This window comes from Notothenia rossii (genome assembly GCF_949606895.1).
Source record: "Notothenia rossii genome assembly, chromosome: 4".
NCBI classification, from domain to species: Eukaryota; Metazoa; Chordata; class Actinopteri; order Perciformes; family Nototheniidae; genus Notothenia; species Notothenia rossii.
The window spans coordinates 85,437,161-85,456,477 of record NC_136902.1 but is presented as its reverse complement, the minus strand read 5'-3'; the positions used below and the strand labels follow the sequence as shown (position 1 = coordinate 85,456,477).

General features: G+C 39.1%; 2 protein-coding genes across 2 annotated transcripts; both read left to right on the top strand.

Moving 5' to 3' along the window:
- foxg1c (forkhead box G1c) lies at positions 1-1,152 on the top strand (the record flags this gene model as incomplete). The annotated part of the gene is made up of 1 exon (XM_079677878.1): positions 1-1,152. One exon carries the CDS (start codon positions 1-3, stop codon positions 1,150-1,152), a length of 1,152 nt encoding a protein of 383 aa, XP_079534004.1.
- A 3,435-nt stretch (positions 1,153-4,587) lies between these two features.
- Positions 4,588-10,938, top strand: snrpd2 (small nuclear ribonucleoprotein D2 polypeptide). The gene is made up of 3 exons (XM_079677879.1): positions 4,588-4,726; positions 8,149-8,328; positions 10,567-10,938. Coding segments are annotated over exons 1-3 (357 nt in total). The 5' UTR covers positions 4,588-4,724; the 3' UTR covers positions 10,742-10,938.
- The last annotated feature ends 8,379 nt before the right edge of the window (positions 10,939-19,317 follow it).

Here is a 19,317-nt window from a genome sequence, read left to right as displayed (position 1 = left end):
ATGGCGGACTTGAAAACTTCTGACCGATTGTTCCACAAATCCTCATTCAGCATCAGCAGCCTGCTGTTGAGACGAGAGGGAGTGATGGATGAGGAGACTCCTTCTGCGTCCCAGAAACCTCCGGAGAAACCCAGCCAAGAGAAACACTTTGACACCGGTAAAGGGGGAAGCAAACCCCTGCTTACGACTGGGAAACGAGAGGGGACTCAGAAGAAAGGAGGAGAAAAAGAAAGCATTAAACCTGAGAAACCTCCTTTCAGCTATAACGCGCTCATCATGATGGCGATCCGTCAGAGCCCGGAGCGACGGCTCACTCTGAATGGCATCTACGAGTTCATCATGGAAAACTTCCCTTATTACAGACAGAACAGACAGGGGTGGCAAAACTCAATCCGGCATAACTTGAGCCTGAACAAGTGTTTTGTTAAAGTGCCGCGCCACTACGATGACCCGGGGAAAGGCAACTACTGGATGCTGGACCCCTGCAGCGAGGACGTGTTTATTGGTGGCACATCTGGGAAGCTCCGGCGCAGAGCCACGGCTGGATCCAGGACCAAGCTTGCGTTAAAAAGAGGAGGAGGAGGTCGCCTGATGTCCTCCAGTACCGCCACCAGTGTGACTTTAGCCGCCGCTGGTTCGTTTTACTGGCCACCGTTTCTTCCTCTCCAAACACCAGTGCGCACTCACCTTGGCACGGGGACTTACCTGACACCACGGTTCCCAAACCACGCCACCTCCATGGTCTCCCAGCGGCTGAGTGCGTCCAGTGCCGCGGACGCAGATCGGTTCCTGCAGACCCACCAGGAGATGTCTTACATCGGACTCAGCTGCGCGCAATCTCGACGCCATCAGATTGGCAGCGCGTGCACTGCTTTCTCCACGTCCATCCCCGCGTGCACCCTGCCTCTGTCGGACCCCTACTCTTTTAACATGATCTCTGGACAAGCCAGCTACTTTTACTCTCACCAGATCCCCTGTGCCGCGGCGTTCAGTCCGTGTCCAGAGGAGTGCGCCTCTGCCAAGACTTCAGCTCCGGGACAGTTTTTATCAAAGAGCGGCCACTCAGAGCTGGGAGGATTCTGCAATGACTTTCCGAATTACTGCCCTCAAGTCAGTTCAAGCCCCTCTGTGTCTTGGAATATAGAAAAATAGAGTAAAAGATATTAAAGATTTAAAATATTGCTGTAGAAGTGTGATTGAAAAAAAGGCCAATTTATAAGGGCCTGCAGACTGGATTTTATTGCGTAAATGAAAAATATCCCACAACATTTCCCAAATAATTTCCGCGTTAAATTAAAATATATATTAACTAAAATGGGAAATGTTTTGCACTGACTTGTATTATTTCATCATAACGTGTGTTGTGCAATCTGTGTCAAATTAACTATTAAGAATATCTGACACATAGACAGTGGTGAGGAGGATCTCGAAATGCCATCTTCCACAATTGTGCAAATAAATATGTACATAATAATAATAAGGACAAAGTGTCATTTTTCATTCACTGAAATTTGTTTTTTCCAGATATGTGTATGCACTTGTCAGTATAGAAATTGAGTTGTTTGCGCATGAATTATCTGCAAAATAAAATCAAAAAATGTATAAAAATAAAAACGAATCTGTCTGAAGTCATTATTTTTGCCCAGGATGAGTTAAAATGCTGTGGAAGTGCTTATAAAACGACAATAGTTATATTTTTACGTAATTTAAAGAAAAGAGACACAAATTGGCTATATGTTTCATCGAAGGAGTTGACATTGTTTTATAATAAAGAAAATAATTGAGATTGAAAAATTACGATATTAAATTTGTTGCATTTATTTTCTTAATTGAATTTCCTTAAAAATATTTATATGATAAATATAATAAAATGAATCAAATAAAAGATAATCATAAACTATACATAACAGCAGAACATATATCTATACATATTCTATTCATGTTTTTACTGTTGATATATATTTATGTTCACCTTTTTTATACTATTTGTATTTTATTTATATTTATCATATTGTAACTCGTGTGTTATTAACTTTCTGATGCCGTTAGAAGAAGAAAAATCCAAATTTGGGATAAATACAATACATATAATATTATCTAATTGAATGCTGGATTTTTTTCTTTTTAAAGATCAACAGTTCAAATGTGCACCCGAAGCTTTTCCTGAAGAGACATGATGTGGAAACAGACTGAGACATAACCTCAGCAGGTAGACATGACTCACCTGCAGATCTGCTCACCTTTCCCTCACCTCTCACTACATTCATATAAGAATAGCATATTAATATTGTTTGCAGATACAGATTGAAGCAGCTTTCTGGACGGCTGCCTCTGTGATACAATGGCCTCTTTATATCAGAAGACCCCGGCCCGTCACCTCTCCAAACCTGAAACATGCCTGGTGGTTGAGCAAAGGGGAATGGATCTCTTCACTGTTGGCAGACTCTCAGTATAGATATGCGAAGATAAGAATATTGTCATCAGTGATTGTGTCTGAGCTGTGAATCAACGGGTTTATGGCACACAGAGTTTTATACCCTGAGGCAGGAGTAAGATGATACTTTTTGCTTTTAGAGTAATAAACAATCGCTTTTTGACAGCTCCACTGATTACTTCAGAGCTAATACTCACAGCCTATACTGATTCATGAAAAAAAAAAACTAATACAGACTGTTGGAATGACACAATTTGGTGATAAATGTTGATAAGGGATAACGTAAGGCGAACAAATCTGTCTTCTGCTGTTCACTTTAGTGTTTACTTCTTGTCTGTCTTCTTCTGTTGTTCCTGTTAGTGTTTACTTCCTGTTGGTCTTCTACTGCTGTTCCCTCTAATGTTTTCTTTGTGTCTCTCTTCTTCTGCTGTTTCCTCAACTGTTTACTTCTTGTCTGTTTTCTTCTGCTTTTCCCGTTAGTGTTTACTTCCTGTTGGTCTTCCTTGGTGTTTTCTGATGAAGGAAAACACATTTTTTATTTTAAACAGCCGACGTTTAATTGAACGGTCTGCTATCAAAAAATAGTAAACCTCTAATGTCCAAATGCAACAATCAGTATTGAGTATTCAGCTATAAGCCAATGAGATGGTTTTGTTCTTGACATGGTTCTTGATTGTGTTCACTTTAGGCCACTTTGTGAGATTTCACCACCGAAATCAATATAAAGTGAAACAGCTAAATTATTTGCACGAAAGGTCAAATGATGAGGGGGAGTCGCAGAATTGTTAACTTTTTATTTGATGTGAAAACAGAATAGTGTATTTTTTAGGAGAACAAGAGAGTTAGGAGAGGGTTTGTCATTTTGCACATCACTCTGTTGTTTCAGAGTAATTTCTTCTCGCTGTCCATTTGATTTACTTGCTTTATGTGAATCTATGCTCTTCGAATTGCATTCATCACATACATTGAGCTCACTTTACATGCCCACAGTTTAAGTTGTAAGTATTTTGGCTAAACTAGGTGTGCTTACAAAGATTAAGAACAGCTCTGGAAATCAATCCTATACACTTGGGTCTCTCGGCAGAACACAGGCCTCCATTATCCTCAGCAAGTGGCTTCCACAGGTAGACCTGCCACCATTTGAAAGCAGGTGGGTGGGTTGTACACCCCCAGGCGTCTGTCTGTCTGTCTCTCGCCGGAAAGACAATCTCTCAATGTCTCACTACTGCTGTGTAGATAGTGTAGCCTACATTTCCGTCTCTCTCTCTTTCTCTCTCACACACACACACACACACACACACACACACACACACACACACACACACACACACACACACACACACACACACACACACACACACACACACACACAACTTTCCCCTGTTTCTTGTTGTGTTAATGAGCAAAACAAAGACTTATCTGTTTGGGTCTGCGGTGTCACGTTGGTGGCTCCTTCTGCCTTTTTTCTGTGACAATTTCCTGCAAAAGCAATGCATAATGCCCGGCGTAAAACGTAATATAATTCTTAAATAAAATAGATGAATTAATAAAATTGAGGAACAAAGATATTTGTGAAAATGTAACGCTTCTTTTAGTTTTGCAAAATTGTATTGACATTATATGTACCATGTCATTAAAAATAATCAATGAGGGATACATTTGAGAACGCAACATTTGTTGATGAAATACTTTTCCTATAATACTAATACAAATGTAGTGTCCTTTACTTTCCATCTGAAGGCCAAATGTTTCTGCTATCATATTTTGAAATTTGAATATTTGTAAAAGTAAGCTAATGGAATTTATCCCAAACTCTTCTAGTTTTTCAATATCTATACAAAAGGAGCATGTATTTGAATCTAAATCAGAGATTTAGTATCGAAGGTGATAACAAGAGTACATTTCAGGAAAATCATTTTTATTTTTAGGGAAATGTTACATTCGAGATGGGCTGACTAAACCTAATGTTGTGTATTTAACAAATATTTAATATGAAACAGTATTCTTCTTTTAATGCATTTTTTAATTTGTGTATATATCTTCCCATGATGTCAACTTTTTTGTATACAAAATATATGATGTTCATAATGTTCTTGAATAAATAAAGGGAAGAAACAAAATGTGTGCTGTTCTACTTCAATGAAGTAGTGACCCGGAAGTTATTGCCAAGGTTTTTAAGCGCGCAGTAGGTGAACCGGAAGTAGCTCTGTGCACGCTGGTCTTGCTGAATCGTTCCGGAGACGAAGAGCGCAATACTATCTGAGAAGACTGTTTTTATAAATCTGCAAACATGTAAGTGCTTTTAATGATCAACCTTTCTTTGGCTCTGTGGTCACTTTCGGTCTTTGATCCTTAAATTAAAACCGCAGCAGCCGGAAGCTAACTGTTGTTAAGCTAACAATGTTAGCATGTTAGCCAAGGCCGGTTAACTGGAGTTAATGAATCCTTTTTAAATGTATTGTTGCTTCTATATATTCTAAAGCCGAGCTATGCTGCAACTCGGTTACGTTTACATTATACAAATAAAATGCTGTATTCATTCATTTCATACTGCTGTGGTTCAGTTGATAAGTTACTTCAGTAGTACACAAAAGCATTGATATGAGCTAGTTAGCCACATGCTAATATCGAGCACTACAGTTGATGCGAAAAGCGCTACAGTTGATACGAATTGTGTTGTTCCTTTTTATTCAAGAAAATATATATGTACATAAAACATGACATACACTCACACACAATAGTGACATCAAGGGGACATATACAGAGTCAAAGAATAAAATAAAGACATTTGAAGAAAAGGGTGGTTAAAAACTAAAGGTAACATTTCAAGTAAAATATTTATGAAATACACATTGCTTTTTATGAGCTTATTTTTAATAGCGGTGCCATATTGTAAAAACTGAAAATCAGTCAATTTCTTAAAATACATTTTGTTTTACACTATTTGTATTAAATCCATCACCTTTTAAAGTTTATAAAAATGTCCTCATCCTGAAGTTGTATCGTTTTTCCTATTAGAAAACACTCAACACCTAGAGTACAAAAAGTGATAAAATAAAGGACGAATTGTTTCTTAATTTGTCTTAAGTTGTGAATGAAACCTCTTTGACTTTATTATTGAGAAAACAAATATTTCCAATGGATTCCTTCATAGCTCCTCTCCCTGAGGACATTAAAACACTGTTTTGTTTGTAATGCTTGCGCCATACCCGCATCAGAAGGAACTATCAGTGTATTTGAAATATAATGATGGTGACTGTAGTTGTTAAGCTTTATTTAACCAAATATACACACTCCTTTTTTAAAATCATTTAAACCATGAGAATTAACGCCTTTATGTAAAAGGAATTACTTCAAATTAATACTTAAGCTGAATATAATAATTTACATTGTGTTGTTGGAAATGTTTACTTCTTTATGTTTTAAAATCCTCTGCACTGGGGAAAAAAATCTAAATAGTTTGGAGGGATAATAATTAGATATGTGGTGTATTTGTATGTTTCTTTATAGCTGTTGTTGGTGGAAAACTAATAAAATCTTTATCTGCATTTTTGATATACATTTGTAGTGAACAGAACTGTCTCTGTGTTAAAACTTTACACATTAGTGACATACCCAGGCATAGTGAACTGCGTTACCTTGTCATGGTAAATGTTGTGTTTTTTACTTTTCAAATTCAAATAGCTTCAGTGTCGGACCATAATGACAGCAGACTTTCTGTGCTAACACCCTAAATGTAATGGTAAACTCTTATTTTGTTTGGTCAAAACAAAAGTCCCCAAGTCAAAAATGTAAATAAATCCAGGAAACACATTCCTCTAACATACGCAGTCAAATGGGACCCAATCATAATACATACGATTTTTTACTGATCAATAGACTGAAGCAATGGTGTAATAAGCCCACCTCTAATTCAATATAATGCCTTTTTTTTGTGTAATATTAAAGGGGAAATGGTTTTCTGACTAGGAGCAATTCTCAGCATGTCTTTTCAGTGCATGACATTAAGGATTAAGATGGCCCTGTGGGCCATCTAAGCTAATTTACAGATGGCCCTGAGCCCAATAGAGATTGCCCTGAAAAATGCGTGCGGACGAAATGCCACGAAGGGTTTGGAGGGCCTCCCCCCTAGAACATTTAGATTTTTCCAGGTCTTACTGTAGATGCTGTCTGGTGCATTCTCTAGACTGAATTATAAGATGAACCAGCACAATATTATATTGTACAATTTCAATTTTATTCTTCATTTCACTTGTTTGTTTGTTCTTGTTTGTGTTTGCTCGCTTGCATGCCCTGCATAGCTATAAGAAATACTTAAGTTGTTGGTCAAGACACTTTCCATCTGATGAAGGCATCAGATGTAAAAAAGTAGAAAACATTACATTCAGTTGTAACTGCCAAAACAAACATTATTTACACTATTATGGCCCCTGTTAAAAATGTTTGTAATGTTATCTACTGTAAGTTGGTCGAACGAATGCCTCCTCATCCGGAAGCTGACCGAGCAGCAGTCGAGAGAAGCCGAGCGCATCCGCGAAGCACACAAAATGGCGACGTCAGAGTTCCCGTTGGCCGGCAAAATCTAAATCTCTTCGGTCACAATAATTTCCCTTTAGCGCCACTTATGTGACAGACAAGAATAGTCCATTCTAATGTCTAACACTTAATGTGGAGAAAGAGATGTCCTGTATGGGATGATTGTGCGTTGATCTGTAGGTAATGCCTCGGGGTTCCGGTGGGCATGTAAACAAATGCATAATGCTGCGCTATACTTTGTGGCCTCACCCGGTTGCATAGCGACACTTATTGTTTAGGTGTCTTTTAATAAGCAGGTAGTCCTATCATTAGCTAGAACTAGCTAGATCTGATCGATATGGACATAAACGCGAGTGAAGTCTAATCTGACGGGAGAGAGAGATCAGCTGCTGCTGACGAGTCGACACGCAGCACTGCATGATCACATGCAGCAGTGAGCGGACAAAACACACACTTCAGGTTAGAATATCACACGTAGCTATTTTAATTACCTCTCAAACTACCGTAACTAGTTATAGATATGTTTAGTTTTACTGTCGGGTCACTCATTACTGGATCCGCGAGCTGCTGGCATAATAGATTGCCCGACCGGGCAACCAGCAGGTGAGGCTTCATTGCCCGAGCTAAATACTAGATGGCCCCGGGCCATCGGGCAGCCCTTAATGTCGAGCCCTGCTTTTTATCAACACGTTGATTGGTATGTTTTTTTTATTTAGTACAGACAAGAGACAATAAAGGACGCAATGATGATGAGATTAGCAGTAACAATAAAAAAATAAACAGCCAATAGGATCCTTCAGCATTTAAAACAACTAGGTCGACACCACAATAAGTCAGTCAACTTTATTGTCAATCTTTCAGTTTGTGTGTACAGACAGAGAGATCGAAATACCGTTTCCCACAATCCCAAATACAAAAAGTAAAAAAAAAAATATATATATATATATATATATATATATATACATACAATCAACAGACACATTTATATATAAATAAAAGCACAACAATCAATATATACAAAATAACAGTCACTTCAATATCTTTGGGAAATGTACATTAGTGCAAACCAAGAGAATACTTATTAATCCATTTAGAGCTAATTACAGTTAATTGTTTTTCATTTCATGTAGTGTTCTGATAGTTTTTTAATTGGTGTTGTTTTGTGTGTCTTTCATCAGGAGTCTGTTAACAAAGCCCAAGTCGGAGATGACTCCCGAGGAGCTGCAGAAACGCGAGGAAGAGGAGTTCAACACCGGCCCTCTGTCGGTGCTCACTCAGTCCGTGAAGAACAACACGCAGGTCCTCATCAACTGCCGCAACAACAAGAAGCTGCTCGGGAGAGTCAAGGCCTTCGACAGGTAGGCTCCGAGCCAAATGAATCAAATATGTGCCGTGTTGTCATGAACAGCTCATCTTAACAATACTGCACATATTTGTATTATTCTTTTTTTTTTTGTATGCTCTTTTTTTACTGTCATTTTTGTAAACATTCATACATACACCCGCATACCTACACAAATGAGTGCAGGATAGTTATTGCACATATAACACATTTCCACGGGGGACAATATTCTCACCTTAATCATGTAGCAAGATATCTAAGTATATCTCAGCTTACACACCAATTACTTAAATAAAAGCACAGAGAAAATGTATAAGAATAATACATTATAATCATATTTTTATTATTCTGAGTATTTTTGTTATAGTATACTGTAAGTAGTTTTGTCCAGATTTCATATATTCATTTATAATTGTTTGTTTTTTGTGTTTGTTTTTCTTACTTTTTATCTCTCATATTTGTAAAGCAATAAACCGGATTCTGATTAATCTCATCACGTTTGTGAATATAATATCTTATTTATACCTGATGTTATCCTGTTAGGGTTATTATATAATATATTTAATTCAAAATGGTATTTTCACTGATCATTAACTATTGTGGTCCTTCTGATGTTACAATATTGCTTTGGTCTCACTCTCTAATAGTGGGCTTTACCATTTATTATGGTAAAGCAATGATTGTAGATTAATACAGTAACATATTAACTTTCAAATGGAATAATAAATAACAGATAAATGTAACAATAACACATGAAGGTAATTGAATAATAAAAACATTTAATTGTCCCTAAAGTAATACTCCTTGCATTAATATAGGTGCAGTGTCAGCATCTTGGGTCGGACACAGTTACAGTAATCAATTGCTGCATACCAATGCTGTTTACATTTATGTTCATATATTTATTAATTTAAACTTTTAAGTCTGATTCACCCTGCTTTGTTAAATTAGATTTTTTAACCGTAAGCAAGTTTTCCTGGCCCAAAAATGTTACGCAACGGTAACACAAAAAAAACGTGACAATTTCAGATTCTGCATTTTTAAATCAGCAGATGTGAAAAATGAAGAAGTGTTGACGCAGGAAAATAATAATATTAGTTAATAGTAAATAATAATCTGGTGTAACGATTTACTGTTGGTGGTCAGAGGGATGTGGCAGTCCCAGGAATATTTCATTTGATCATTTTAAAGCCTACTGTAGGTCATGTAACAGTTTACAGCAACAGAGGATCATAGTGAACAACGACCTGCATCAAAAACACGAGACAGCTGTCAACGTGAATTTCCCTCAAAACTGCTGCGGCTCTGGAATATGCCAATTAAAATCACAAAACCCTCTACCATGGTGACGATAATATGGTGGACAGAATTCAACCTTTGCACTGTTTATATGTATTAATTCTTGTTTTATATTTAACTTCTAAATCCATTCAGATAAAGCTGATATCATTCCTGAATCAAAGTAGTGGTTTTCCTCTGAGATGCAAAATGTAGTTTATCTGAACGTGGTTGTCTCATAAGGCCCGGACACACCAGGCCGAAATCGGCCGTTTTCGTTAATCGGACGACAAAGCGTGCCCTGTCGCCCAAACTCAATTTGGTGTGTGCCGCACCGTCGGCCATGACACGCCTTATTTGGCCTTTCATGGCCGACGCACGGCCGATTCAACATGTTGAATCGGCCGTGCGTCGGCCACAGGCAGTCGGACAAATATATCACTCTGATTGGCTGTTCAGCTAGCGAATCAGTGCATGAGAAGTGAAACGGTTGCTTGAGAATGTCTTCCACAAGCAACACTCCAATGGCTGATAGCTCCAGTACCGCACGAAACATGTTTTCGATGGACGAGAGTGAAAATGGAACGCACACCCTATTTGTTGTTTTGTTTATATCACGTAGTCTGTTCTTCTTCTGTCTTCCGGTTGTTGCCTGTTTTGAATGACGAATACACACTACCACCACCTGCTGGTAAGGAGAGTTATTGCCACTCACGCATGCGCAGTTCGTACGTGCTCGGCTGAAGTCTTTGCGGTGTGTTCCAGTGCGACACATGGCCAAGACGGGCGAGTTCTCTGAGGACTGCTTGGTGTGTCAGGGCCTATAGATCTGATTTTTGTTAGTACTTGCAACAAAAAGTGCTAATTCCTTTTAATTACATGTTTGAGCCTCTTAAGAATAAATCTAATTGTGTTATTTGTTCTGCATGAGGCTTGTTGTTATTTCAGTAGTTTAACGTGCTCACTGTCGTTTCAGGCACTGCAACATGGTCTTGGAGAACGTGAAGGAGATGTGGACGGAGGTTCCCAAGAGCGGGAAGGGGAAGAAGAAGTCAAAGCCGGTGAATAAGGACCGCTACATTTCCAAAATGTTCCTCAGAGGAGACTCCGTCATCATCGTGCTGAGGAACCCTCTCATCACGGGGAAATGAACTCTCACAAAGCCTTTCTTTTTCCTGCTTTTTCAAATGGTTTAACGGCGGCGGACTGTCATTCTTTTTTTGTTTTTTTGTTTGATCACTGCAGACGCTATTGGTTAAGATACATGGATCAAAATGATGTGTGTACTTTGTCGAGAGCTGTTCAGTCCTCTGTATTTTTCATTTTGATAATAAAAGTGATTATTGGATTCAAGTGTTGTAAAGATGTTTTTTTTCCTCTCTCTTATACCTCATTCACACCAACGGTGTTTCAGGGCCGGTGCGGAGCTGGAGCTTGAAAAGCACCGGGTTTTCCTGTTCACACCGCAGAGGAGCAGCCTCTTAGCTCCGGAATCCGGTTCATTTCGAACACCCAAAAATTGTCCGGCCAGAGCAAAAGCACCGCATACATCGAAGCGGGGAAAGGGGCGGGATCAACTCCTGAACAACAACAAAAAGCCGGCGTTTTCTCCAGTTTGTACACAACGGTGGAGAAACTTAACAAGCAGCAGTGGTCCACTGAAGAGACCAGTTACCTACTGGAAATCTGGTCTGGAGGTACAGAGGAAGGTGGAGCACAATCGGCCATTGTTGTTGTCGGTGTCAGCTGTGAGGGGTTTCCGCGCGGTTTGGCTTTATGAAGCAGGCACGCAAACGGTTACGTCATGACGCACACGATGACGCAATGACGCAGCACCAGTCGGACTCTGGGCAGTGTGAAAAGAGCCGGAGCTAAACCGAAGAACCGGTTCTGAACCTGAAAAGCTCTAGCACGGAGATTGAACCGGAGTTGCGTTGGTGTGAATGAGGTATTAAAGGTGGGGTAGGTAATTCACTTCAGAAACACTTTTTGTTATATTCCATGGAATGCTCTTAACGTCCCGATAGCAATGAATTCATTAAATGCTTTGACAATAAATATACAAAAATGTCATCTGTGGAAGCCGTGGCGCGGTAAAAAGCATGACCAATCATCTGAGCCGGCCCGGCTAAAGTAACTGGATGGCCTACCTGCCTGTCAGCCTTCCATCTGTGCACAAACTTATCTCGTGCCCTCATTGGTCATGTGCGCGTTCGTGTGTGTTGGAGGAGGGGCTCTGTAAGGAAGTCTGAAGGAAGGGGCAGTTTTTTTTTGGTTGTGTACTTTTAAATTCTAGAGCACTCGAGCTGGTTTCTCCATTCTTACCTGCCCTACCTTTAATGCTTAAAAAATATCATTTTAATGTGGTTAAATGTTTTTTATTTAAGGGGCCCTTTTATGCTTTTTGTAGTTTTCCCTTTCCTGTAGTGTGTTTTATAGGTTTTTGTGCACGGTCTGCAAAGGCTAAAATCCCTGTGTTCCCCCCAGAGGGAGTTTCTCTCCTCCCTGCCTCCAGTGGACTCATTTGCTTACTTCCTGAACATAGTGACATCACTATGTAACACTTGCGCTCCTATTGGCTTAATTGGTTTAATGATCCCCGTCGGGAAAATCGGGTAGTAATAACAGCAATGGCATTAAAAATGAAACACAGGATAAGATAATTATAGAAAGTATACATTAAATCAATTGACGGTATGAATTTAAATCAATGGGGTTAACTTTTTTGTAAACTTGATTTTAGTATTTTTCTCTATTGCACACTTTAAAGAATGCCTCTGAAAAAAGTTCAATTTCCTCAATCATCCCCCTCCTCTTCCTCCCCCGCTGTCACCCTTTCACTCTCCCCTGACAACATCTTAGGTGTCAGGCTTGATTTCAGTCGGCAGCGCTCGATATGCGACAAACTGCCGTTTAAAGGCGCGCTGCATTATTGATGAGAGCAGATGTGCTGACTGTCACTTCACACCCTCGCCTCGCACCCATTTCATCCCGCTCAGCCCCTCCTGACCACTTTGTTAATTGTCCTAATAGCTTACCAGCTCTTCTCGCCTTACCCCCCTCAGTCGGCCCCTAATCTCCCAGTCTTTATTGAGCTCAGATTTTAGTGGTCCAAGTGGAAGGGACTGATGGGGTGAGTAACTAAAAACGTGTCTGTATTTTTTCAATTTATCAAAATCCTTTACTCGTCCCACAGCGGGGGAATTTACCTTGTTACAGCAAAGGGACGATATTATACAATACCATCAGACACAAATCAACTCTGCATGATAACAATTTAATAGGATATGATTCAACACGCGTTGTTTGACACGATACAATTCTGTATTGATTCCGATATGATCCCATACACTTAAATGAGACTTTAGTAAAACATTCACAAAATACCATGCAGTATACAAAGTGACTGATACTGCACATTTACCAGCTTTGACAACACGTTAATGCATCAATAATTATAATCATAACATATAATATATATTATTCTGAAATGGGCCAATCTGCATAATGATTCCTTTACTTTTGGCACTTTAGGTAGCCTATATTTTGATGCTGATACTTTTGTACTTTTACTTGAGAAAAACATTTTCAATGCGGGACTTTTACTTGTAATAGTATAACTACACTTTGGTATTTCTACTATTGCAAAATCTTAGTAGCCTACTTTTCCCACCTCTGGTGCTGACCGTACCTGCCCACGGCTGTGTGTGGTCTCTCTGATTTACAGCTTTCAGGTGCTCCTCTGTCACTACATTAATGGTTCATATGCCTCCTGCTACAGGCAGATCTTAACATGTACCCAAAGTTTGAAGAGATCGAGTTGCAGGAGCCGGGAAACGTTTTGCCAGCCGCAGGTATGAGGGGCCCCTATAGAGACTATATACAGAAATATTATAGCGACTACATTCGCTAAGAGGCTAATAGTCTATTTGCCAGAGTCCAATTTTGAAACCTGAAATGTTGAGAACCCCAAAGTGTTATGTAGAAATGTACAGTAAGGGTCCCCAGCACATAGAAACTGATGCATGCTAACTTGCATATGTTTAGCAATGTGCACAATTAGTAGAAGTTGAGTAAATAAGCAATAATAAGCATTATAGCCCACCGTAAATAAACAATAATTTAAAAATGGCTTGGCCGATCAGGACAATATTGGAGGTTTTGTTGGTTATTTAGAAAGTTGAATCCATTTCGGACATTTTCAGGATCCAAAATGGCAGTTGGGACCAAAAAGTGGCCATTTTTGTAGTCCCAGTGCGTCGATATTGGTGCATTTTGAAGTTTTTCAGCATGCCGGATGGTTTGTATTGGACAGATTGCTTATTTGAAAAAAATGGTCCACAGTCGAGTTCATTACTGTAACCTTAAGGTCACAACACCTAAAGGTCGCCACACGATTCATGCCATGACCAGTTTGTGCAGAATCCAGCATAGCAGTATCCTGTTCAGGAATGAATGCTAAGTAACCCAATGTATGCTAACTGTTGAAGTTGCAAAACATATGCAAGTAAGCAGGAGGACGTTTTCAAATGCTGCAGGTCTTTACCATGCATTTCCAACAAAAAACGTTGGTGTATTCAACATTTACGGTTCAAGTAAACGAGGTAATAATCAAATTAAGCAAATGTAGCTCTGATTGCCTGTTTAACTGAAGTAAAGTTAATCTATCTGCAGTTTATTTTTAATGAAATCACACCTCCGATGAATTCCCCTCACAGTTATCATCTTGGGACGGAGCGCTGTCAAATAGATCGGGTATATTTGGAGATGCCTGAGATAAAAACAACTTTGGGGACCGCAAATGTTGGGTATCATCGTGCGCTGCTCTCACGTTACATCTCAAAGACACTTCAAGAAGTCTCCCTCCCGCCAGATTCCTTTTTCATGGGGTTGGGGGGTGAGCGATCCATGGGCAGGAAGGCAGATGTTTTATTCACGAGGTAAGCGATAAGAGGGGGGAAGTGTGATTATGATAGCGATCGGCCATGCATCGATACTCGAGCCTCCGGGCAACACGACACCCTGCAGGGCATCGACCCCGCGAGGCCCGGGCGGTCACCGGAGCACAGGGTGTCACAGGTGGAGGAGAAGATGGAGGAAGAGCGGGTGTCAGCTCCGTAAACACAAACACTCATCTCTCTTTAAGTGACAGTAAACGCAACACACAGTCAAAACAAGAGGGATCAGGTGCATGTAGAGCCGGGACTTTACAAACAACTAAGCACTGGACTGAAACAGGAAGTGGGCTAAAGTCAGTTGCTGCTGGTGGAATATTTTAGGGCTGTGCCACATGCAATCAATTTCAGCAAACATCCCAGTATGAATCAATGCAAAAAAAAACAGGAGTTTCCATTGTTAATTTACCAGTCTTAAATGGCAATGCCTCCATAAACAATGTAATCATTTGAGACTGAAGACTGTACAAAAATGTAAAAACAATGGCATTAGCAATACATGTATGTATGTATTATGTATAATATATATATGTATGGAAATATACAACGGTATAATCAACAGTAATACAAAAAGTAGAAGATGTAACAAACGAATAATAATGATTCTTATTCTTAAAATCAATGTGGTGTACGTATTTGACGTGCCTTTAAAATCGGGGGCTAGGTGCTCCTCCAGTAGTTTTGAGGATCCTGATTGGCTACATGTTATGACACACGTTCATATCTTGAATCAGCAATTGGCTAACCTGCTACAGACCCACCTCCGTGGGGCGATTTCTCCATCGCCCCAGCACTGAACTTCAGTCATATACAGTGTCCAGGAAAAGCATATTTTGCGCAAATTATTATAAAATCATATTTTACGCATATCTCTGGGTACATTCCATATTTTAAACACACCAATATTGACAATATATATAATTTATTATTATTATTATTAATAATAATGTTTTTGTGTGTGGTTTAGGGGGGGCGGCGCCCTATCGCGGCCTATGGGCCAGCCGCCACTGGCTAAACTCACACCAGGACCTTTAGAAATTACAGTTTAAATAACAGTTTTACTGGAGATGATCTATTTATGGGTCTACACAATAACCCTTTAGTATCTTCAGCAGTGTTGAGGGTTACTTAAAAAATGTAATCTGTAATCTACTTGAATAAATGTCATTAATCTGAGTATCACAATAAAAAATAAATGTAACCCGATTACTGTCTTTTGGATTACCTCAATATGAAATGCATTCTGAATAAATCTAAGAGAAAATAAATATCAATAAAATGTGTTTGACTTAATTACCTCAGTAATTGGTGTATTATTTAAGACAACAGAACAATGTGACCTCTTAAATTATATATATTATTTTACAAATGCTATTTTAGTTTAACACATTAATTAAAAGCAAACACAGCATGTTTGTTTAGGAAAGCTGGTGTTCACCTGCTACGATGTTCACCTTTTATGTATGTCTTAATGTGTGCATATGTATACATGTGTCTGTTGATTGTGGGAAACGGCATTTTGATCTCTGTCTGTACACACAAACTGAAAGATTGACAATAAAGTTGACCTTGATTGGACCTGCTACATTTAAAAACATATATATTCCTATTTCCTACAGCAGAGGTGCTTTGTTCAGCAGCTTTGCAACATAGATATACAGCTTTATATACTGAACACTTTTAGGACATTTCCTCCGAGATGTCTAGTGTTTTTTTTACCAAATCCCTTTCATTCTTACATGTTTCAGTGTTTTGACGAAAAAACAGGAACATTTTCATTTTATTTTGGACTTATCAGAACTTCAGAAGCAGGCAAAGTATTTAAAATAAATGAACGTAATTGTTACGTGCCTTGTTGTGTTTGTGTCTCTCTCCCCCTCTCCCCCTGATTGTTTCCCTCCAGGTGCAAGCCTCTCCCTCAGATGCTCCCAATCCCCAATCAGGGCCTCCATAAAGGCCTGAGGAAGGCTGTAGTCTCCCCCCTTCTCCTCTGTGCTGCATGTGTGACCAGCAGTGCAGCATGTGTGACCAGTGCAGCATAGCATGTGTGACCAGTGCAGCATAGCATGTGTGACCAGTGCAGCATAGCATGTGTGACCAGTGCAGCATGTGTGGTGTCTCTGTGTGAGACCTTTTAACCTGTCTTTTGTTAATTGTTAGGAGATGTGCTCCAGTGTACCTTTGTATCTTGTGTACTTTAGTCACTTTCTTTAATAAGAAAGTTGTTTTTCTGTTTATCATTAGTTTACTTTGCAAATTGGCTGGTGAGCCCTCTTTACTGTTTGGTTAATTAAAACATCACCTTGTGGCTTCAGAAATCAGTTTCCTCTCTTTTTTCTATCTCCCTGTTATTTTTATATTGTGTTACTTCCCTTTGTACCCCTAGTCCAGGAGGGAACGTAACAGTAATAGAATAATGTAATGTAATAAAAACAGAACATTAATCGTTTTGTTATGTTTATGAAATATATAGACTGTCTATATCTAAAATGCATTTAGGGTAATGTAATGTATTTACACTTTTCTCAGATTACCTGAAGACATATTTGCAATTGATGCAGAGGCAGCTTAATAAAAGATATGTCACTTGTTAGAAGCTATGATCCAAAGCGACTTCCATACGTTCGGTCCTGTGGGCAGTCCCCACAGGAGACATTTGGGGTGAAGTGTCTCGCCCAGGGACACAATGACACGCTGACTGCAGTTGGACTCGAACTTACTCTCCCCTGATGCGAAGATCAGTGCACTGCCCCACTGAGCCACAGCCATCCATAATGATATATTCAAGATTCAAGGCTTTTATTGTCATTTGTACATAGCTACAGTGTAGATATATCAATGAAAATCTTAGGTCACAGGCTCCTCCAACAATGCAACACAATAAAACAGATAAAATAGTTAAAGTAGTAAAGTAAATACAAATGAAATAGAATTTAGCCTTTTTTGCTTTTTCAAGAAGTGTTGACCAACACAGAAACATTGGCAAACCATAAAAGAAGACATTACACAACATTAGAAAATACAGAAACACAACAGGAACTTTTCCAAAGGGAAGTACTGTATCTAAGATGATGTCGCCCTCTAGTGGATTGTAAATATAGTGCACCTAGTTTTCAAAAAGACCATCACAGCTTGTGACAAAGCCTTTTTTGATTTAATTAAAGCATGTCCTAAAAACTGGAATACATTTAATCGACCTTTGAAGCATCCCGTTATCAAGTTATTTTTCATTTTATGCTACTTCATACTCCACTATCTGATAGCTTTTTTCCATATTCAGCTAATACAACATATAAATCAGCTAATAATTAAAAGTAACACATAAATATAGGTTCAGATATACAGCAGCAGTATATAAAAAAATGCAAATTAGCTCCATCTTTACCAGCTGTGATGAACACATTAATGCATCAATAATCATAATCCTTTCATTTAACATATGATTCTGCATACAAAGTACTTTTACTTTTGGTACATTGCGATGATGATACTTTATTTTAATTTTACTTCAGTAACATTTTGAAATGCAGGACTTTTAATTATAACAGAGTACTTAACAGTTTTACTTCATTAAAATACTACTACTGTACTGTAGCCACAAATAGGCCAAGTACTTCCTCAGAGTGTAACGACTGGATATGACCCCATGATGAGTTCAGGGCCCACATTTTAGGTCACGTCACTTGGACTCTCTCTAAAATCCTTCTGTGGCCGTAAACTGGCCTCCAGCCCAGACCTCTAAGCTGAGTCTCGCTCCTCTACAGACTCCAGCCGCACTCCTTCCCGTCAAACAGAAATGGAGAGAGAAATATTTCAGTTTGATGCCCTTTTTATAGACATATTCTGCACATTTTCAGGTTCATGTTAGTATTTAGTGTCTCTACTGCTACATGTCTCCATGCTTTAATGTTCTAAATGTCTTTATTTGTCTCATACTGCCTGTGCAGCAGCACCTCTTTTCACCCTATGTCTGAAACCAGAGCCCAGTCTGCTCTGATTGGTTAGGCCGGCTCTGTTGTGATTGGTCAACCACTTAGAGATGTCCAGCCCCTTAACCTATTATGTGCAATTTGTCTGTGGGAGAGAAACTCCCTCTGGAGGGAACACAGGGGTGTTAGCCTTTGCAGACCTCTTACATGCACACAAACCTATACAACACACCACAGGAGAGGGAAGACCACAAAAAGCTCAAAGACTCAACAATGAACTTGAGAACTTGGGGGTCGTATTTGATTCAGAGCTTTGACACTGTTTGTACTTTAAAAACACGATTTTATTCTAAATATATTCTTTTTTATATTTATTTTGTTCTTATTTAATTATACTTCTATTTTGTATTATTATATCTTATTTCATGTTATTCACAATGTATTCCTGCTTTATTTAGTTTATTCACATCTATTTTCCTCAATTTTCATTCTTATTTATACATTTTTGTGTTCCTTTTTTAACCTACTTAAATAACATCTGGAATCGTTTACACTGTCAGCTCTAGTCCCTGCTGGTTATACATACTGCATACTTCAGATCCAGCCTTTTTCCCCGTCGACTGAGCCTCAGTTGTGTAATTCTCTTTATTCTATAGCTACTCTCTTTATTCAGCGGAGGCTTTCTGAAGCTGCCTCAGGACTACATGCTTCAACAAGTCTCTGACATGAGTGCAGTCTGTTTACATAACAGCCTCCCTACAAACCAGTACTTCGGTCAAGCCAGCCGTCTTTCACTTTTGCGTGGTCAAACCAGCCGCCCCTGTATTTCGAGTGCGCGATTAG

Bases quoted from the DNA above. Each gene is read 5' to 3' on its own strand.
- snrpd2 (XM_079677879.1), top strand. The intron at 8,329-10,566 runs GTAGGCTCCGAG...CTGTCGTTTCAG, and splicing joins AGAGTCAAGGCCTTCGACAG to GCACTGCAACATGGTCTTGG.